At 49.9% G+C, this 6,512-nt stretch overlaps 1 protein-coding gene across 1 annotated transcript in view; it reads right to left on the bottom strand.

The window, feature by feature from the left end:
* Nucleotides 1-1,341: 1,341 nt before the first annotated feature.
* The window catches only part of LOC121845073 (metallophosphoesterase MPPED2), a 124,821-nt gene continuing 119,650 nt past the window's right edge, over nucleotides 1,342-6,512 (bottom strand). The window contains exons 5-7 of the mRNA XM_042315848.1: nucleotides 5,558-5,673; nucleotides 4,255-4,368; nucleotides 1,342-1,605 (exon numbers count right to left, since the gene is read on the bottom strand). Coding sequence (XP_042171782.1) covers nucleotides 1,487-1,605; nucleotides 4,255-4,368; nucleotides 5,558-5,673 — 349 coding nt within the window. The 3' untranslated portion in view covers nucleotides 1,342-1,486. The remainder of the gene's footprint in view (nucleotides 1,606-4,254; nucleotides 4,369-5,557; nucleotides 5,674-6,512) is intronic.

The following is a 6,512-nucleotide window of genomic DNA, read 5'->3' as shown; positions in this document are numbered from 1 at the left end:
ATTGACCAGGTCCTGCCGTGTAGTTCTGGGCTGATCCCTCACCTTCCTCATGATCATTGATACCCCACGAGGTGAGATCTTGCATGGAGCCCCAGACCGAGGGTGATTGACCGTCATCTTGAACTTCTTCCATTTTCGAATAATTGCGCCAACAGTTGTTTCCTTCTCACCAAGCTGCTTGCCTATTGTCCTGTAGCCCATCCCAGCCTTGTGCATGTCTACAATTTCATCCCTGATGTCCTTACACAGCTCTCTGGTCTTGGCCATTGTGGAGCGGTTGGAGTCTGTTTGATTGAGTGTGTGAACAGGTGTCTTTTATACAGGTAACGAATTCAAACAGGTGCATTTAACACAGGTAATGAGTGGAGAACAGGAGGGATTGTTAAAGAAAAACTAACAGGTCTGTGAGAGCTGAAATTCGTACTGGTTGGTAGGTGATCAAATACTTATGTCATGCAATAAAATGCAAACTAATTACTTAAAAATCATACAATGTGATTTTCTGAATTTTTGTTTTAGATTCCGTCTCTCACCGTTGAAGTGTACCTATGATAAAAATTACAGACCTCTACATGCTTTGTAAGTAGGAAAACCTGCAAAATCGGCAGTGTATCAAATACTTGTTCTCCCCACTATATATATATATATATATATATATATATATATATATACTAGCTCTTCTCCAGATGTATCAGAATTGCAGACGGTAGATGTTAGATTATCTCAAGCGTATAATTTGATAGATTTCTTTCCCTGCTCTGTGTGATGTAGTTTGACTGGGTTGATAGACACAAGTTAATAATAAATAAGGTCTTTCTCTGAGCTTGCAGAGAGTGGGGCTCTAGCTGACAACATTAAAGCTAGTTTAAGGCATCGTCCCTGTCAGCCAATCAGAAAGCAGAGTTGTCCAGGAAACAAAATGAAACCAAACACAAAAAACAAGAACGTACAAAATCAACAATGGCATCCAATACCGACGTTTCCAGCAAACACAAACCCCAAAAACGAAGGAAATTGTACAAATTCACAAAGCATCATTTATCTTACAGATCCGACTGCTTTTTCTTCCATAGCAAGATTGTATAACCACTCAGCACCCTATAACCCTACACCCCCACCCCCTATAACCCTATAACCCTACACCCCCTATAACCCTACACCCCCCCCTATAACCCTACACCCCCTATAACCCTACACCCCCCCATAACCCTACACCCCCTATAACCCTACACCCCCCCTATAACCCACCCCCCCTACACCCCCCCCTACCCCCATCTAACCCTACACCCCCCCCCTATAACCCTACACCCCCTATAACCCTACACCCCCCCTATAACCCTACACCCCCCCCTACACTCTTTCACTTTACAGCTTACAAAATAACAATATTTGAGAGAAACACTTAATATAATTATTTTGACATTATTTGTTAGAAAAAAAAGGTTATTCTGGCCAACAACCCCCCCCCCCCTTTCACTGGTCATTCTCAGGAGCTGGAGGGGTTGGGCAGGTCGAACACGATTGGGGGGTTGGTGGGCTGGAAGCTGATCGTGCACGTGGAGGAGTTGATGAACGTGGTGCAGCCGTCAGTCATGATGCCATACCCTGTGGGGGAAGAACGCATCATCAGCACACGCCACGGGGAAGTCCAATGCATCATCAACATTGGCCATGAAGTGAGAAACCGTATTGTCAAATCGATTCATCAAAACCCCACAGGGTGCATTTCTTTCTGAGATACTTTAATTGTCTCTCCTCTGAACTGAGTCTATTCATTTCTACACCTTTAATTAAAAACATAAAGGATGGAATGAGGGAGGGAGGTAGGGACTGAGGTAGGGAGGGACTGAGGGAGGGAGGTAGGGAGGGACTGAGGGAGGGACTGAGGGATGTAGGTAGGGAGGGACTGAGGGAGGGAGGGACTGAGGCAGAGAGGTAGGGAGGGACTGAGGGATGGAGGTAGGGAGGGACTGAGGGAGTGAGGTAGGGAGGGACTGAGAGATGGAGGTAGGGACTGAGGGAAGGAGGTAGGGAGGGACTGAGGGAGGGAGGTAGGAAGGGACTGAGTGATGGAGGTAGGGACGGAGGGACTGAGAGATGGAGGTAGGGACGGAGGGACTGAGGTAGGGAGGGACTGAGGGATGGAGGTAGGGAGGGAGGAAGGGACTGAAGGAGGGAGGTAGGGAGGGAGGGACTGAAGGAGGGAGGTAGGGACTGAAGGGGGGAGGTAGGGAAGGAGTGGCTGAGGAAGGGAGGTAGGGAGGGAGGGAGGTATGGAGGGACTGAGGGAGGGAGTTATGGACTGAGGGAGGGAGGTAGGGACTGAGGGAGGGAGGAACTGAGGGAGGGACTGAGGGATGGAGGTAGGGAGGGACTGAGGGAGGGAGGTCTCCAACACCACCTCCATCTACTCTGTCTACCCCATAATGTCTCCAACACCACCACCCAACCCTGTCTACCCCATAATGTCTCCAACACAACCACCCCACCCTGTCTACCCCCATAATGTCTCCAACACCACCTCCATCATCCCTGTCAACCCCATAATGTCTCCAACACCACCTCCCCACCCTGTCTACCCCATAATGTCTCCAACACCACCCCCCCAACCTGTCGACCCCATAATGTCTCCAACACCACCTCCATCATCCCTGTCGACCCCATAATGTCTCCAACACCACCTCCATCATCCCTGTCGACCCCATAATGTCTCCAACACCACCTCCATCATCCCTGTCGACCCCATAATGTCTCCAACACCACCACCCCACCCTGTCTACCCCATAATGTCTACAACACCACCACCCCAACCCTGTCTACCCCATAATGTCTACAACACCACCACCCCACCCTGTCTACCCCATAATGTCTCCAACACCACCCCCCATCCCTGTCTACCCCATAATGTCTCCAACACCACCACCCCCCTGTCTCCCTGTCTACCCCATAATGTCTCCAACACCACCCCCCATCCCTGTCTACCCCATAATGTCTCCAACACCACCTCCCCAACCCTGTCTACCCCATAATGTCTCCAACACTATGTCCCCACCCTGTCTACCCCCATAATGTCTCCAACACCACCACCCCAACCCTGTCTACCCTATAATGTCTCCAACACCACCTCCATCATCCCTGTCGACCCCATAATGTCTCCAACACCACCTCCATCATCCCTGTCTACACCATAATGTCTCCAACACCACCACCCCACCCTGTCTACCCCCATAATGTCTACAACACCACCACCCCACCCTGTCTACTCCATAATGTATCCAACACCACCACCCCCACCCTGTCGACCCCATAATGTCTCCAACACCATCTCCCCACCCTGTCTACCCCCATAATGTCTCTAACACCCCCCATCCCTGTCTACCCCATAATGTCTCTAACACCACCCCCCATCCCTGTCTACCCATAATGTCTCCAACACCACCACCCAACCCTCTCTACCCCATAATGTCTCCAACACCACCACCCAACCCTGTCTACCCCATAATGTCTACAACACCACCACCCCAACTCTGTCTACCCCATAATGTCTCCAACACCACCTCCCCACCCTGTCTACCCCATAATGTCTCCAACACCACCCCCCCATCCCTGTCTACCCCATAATGTATCCAACACCACCACCCCACCCTGTCTACCCCATAATGTCTCTAACACCACCTCCCCACCCTGTCTACCCCATAATGTCTCCACCACCACCACCCCACCCTGTCTACCCCATAATGTCTCCACCACCACCCCCCACCCTGTCTACCCCATAATGTCTCCAACACCACCACCCACCCTGTCTACCCCATAATGTCTCTAACACCACCTCCCCACCCGTCTACCCCATAATGTCTCTAACACCACCCCCAATCCCTGTCTACCCCATAATGTCTCCACCACCCCCCCCTGTCTACCCCATAATGTCTCTAACACCACCCCCCCACCCTGTCTACCCCATAATGTCTCCAACACCACCTCCCCACCCTGTCTACCCCATAATGTCTCTAACACCACCACCCCACCCCGTCTACCCCATAATGTGTCCAACACCACCTCCCCACCCTGTCTACCCCATAATGTCTCCAACACCACCACCCTGTCTACCCCATCCTGTCTAAGCAGGAGAAAGTACTGAACAGAAACTCATAACAACCCATCTCTCTTTCTCTCTAATCCATCCCTACTCCAAGTGCTTCTTCTACCCTGGGTTGTGGTGGGGGGTGTGTGTCTATGGGAGGCATCCTGACTGACCTTCATGTATTCCTCCGAAGGCGTGTAGTTTGGGCCGGACCCTCCTCTGGACCGTGTTGAGCAGCTCCACACAGCCCACCCTCTGCAGCTCCTTAGGAACCCAGTCTCTGAACCCTGAGGAACATGCAAGAAAGACAACAAACCTAGATAGGACAGCAACAATAACCTAGCACAATAGTTACTAGGTAAAGCTATGCACCTTTTCTATTTTCCGTAGGTAAAGTCTTATCCCCAGCCCCTCCCCCTCTTTCTCCATACTCCAGCCCCTCCCCCTCTCTTGCTTTCTCTATACTCCAGCCCCTCCCCCTCTCTCCCTTTCTCCATACTCCAGCCCCAGCCAATCGTTTCCAGTGTCTGTCAAACTGGTGTGAAATCGAGTTTCCCTATGCAATCAAACAGCACCCGTAGCAGTAGTAGTAGCAGGAGAGGAAGGAAATCTGTCAATAATGCCAGACACAGAATAGAAAGAGGGTCAAGAACAACTGTAGCTCAACAACTGAAGCTCAACAACTGAAGCTCAACAACTGAAGCTCAACAACTGTAGCTCAACAACTGAAGCTCAACAACTGTAGCTCAACAACTGTAGCTCAACAACTGAAGCTCAACAACTGAAGCTCAACAACTGAAGCTCAACAACTGAAGCTCAACAACTGAAGCTAAACAACTATGGAAAACAACTGAAGCTAAACAACTACGGAAAACAACTGAAGCTAAACAACTAAGGAAAACAACTAAAGCTCAACAACTACGGAAAACAACTGAAGCTCAACAACTAAGGAAAACAACTGAAGCTCAACAACTAAGGAAAACAACTGAAGCTCAACAACTAAGGAAAACAACTGAAGCTCAACAACTACGGAAAACAACTGAAGCTCAACAACTACGGAAAACAACTGAAGCTAAACAACTAAGAAAACAACTGAAGCTCAACAACTAAGGAAAACAACTGAAGCTCAACAAATAAGGAAAACTGAAGCTCAACAACTAAGGAAAACAACTGAAGCTCAACAACTAAGGAAAACAACTGAAGATAAACAGCGAAGGAAAACAATTTCATGTTCTACTGAGGGAGTTCCACTGTCAAATATAGAACCAGACTGGTTGGGAACATTATAATTCTGCAGGGGAGGAGGGCTAAGATGATTATGCAAAGCTGATGCAGTGTACACACACACACGCATACACGCACACGAACGCAACCTAACCTGCTCCGTAATATATTCGGATGGATTTAAATAATGAGGGCAGCCCCATTAGGCATGGTGATGATGGGTTGTGAATGTGATTGGTTAATTGGACTCACCGAGGGGAGGGCAGTGGGTCATGAGGATGTCAATGCCCTCTGGGACTTGGTTCCATTTATCCAGCAGAGACTGGCCCCTAGGCAGGTTGAACCCCCAGCCGTTAAACCACGGGCTCCTACAGGGACACAGACACAACAACATATGACCCTCTACACCAAAACAAGAAGACAATGTGTAACACATTTAAAACACACACACACACACACACACACACACACACACACACACACACACACACACACACACACACACACACACACACACACACACACACACACACACACAGAACATTATTTACACAATTTCCAAACACTAGGCACACACACAGAACATTATTTACACAATTTCCAAACCCTCCCAGACTGAGGCAGCAACCCTCCCAGACTGAAGCAGTGTGACTGACGTGAGATGGCCCTCCTCAGGCAACCCTCCCAGACTGACGTGAGATGGCCCTCCTCAGGCAGCAGACTGAAGCAGTGGATCTCCTCAACCCTCCCAGACTGAAGCAGTGTGACTGACGTGAGATGGCCCTCCTCAGGCAGAGTATAACCCTCCCAGACTGACAGTGAGATGGCCCTCCTCAGGCAGACTGAAGCAGTGGACTGACCAACCCCTCCCAGATAACCCTGAAAGCAGTGTGACTGACGTGAGATGGCCCTCCTCAGGCAGAGTATAACCCTCCCAGACTGAAGCAGTGTGACTGACGTGAGATGGCCCTCCTCAGGCAGAGTGGATCCTCCCAGACTGAAGCAGGCTGAGAGATGGCCCTCCTCAGGCAGAGTAACCCTCCCAGACTGAAGCAGTGTGACTGACGTGAGATGGCCCTCCTCAGGCAGAGTGGATAACCCTCCCAGACTGAAGCAGTGTGACTGATGAGATGGCCCTCCTCAGGCAGAGTGGATCCAACCCTCCCAGACTGAAGCAGTGTGACTGACGTGAGATGGCCCTGAGATG

The sequence above is a fragment of the Oncorhynchus tshawytscha genome, unplaced genomic scaffold (assembly GCF_018296145.1).
Source record: "Oncorhynchus tshawytscha isolate Ot180627B unplaced genomic scaffold, Otsh_v2.0 Un_contig_1344_pilon_pilon, whole genome shotgun sequence".
In the NCBI taxonomy this organism is placed as follows: Eukaryota; Metazoa; Chordata; class Actinopteri; order Salmoniformes; family Salmonidae; genus Oncorhynchus; species Oncorhynchus tshawytscha.
The sequence above is the reverse complement of the archived record's forward strand: the minus strand, read 5'-3'. Positions and strand labels throughout refer to the sequence as shown.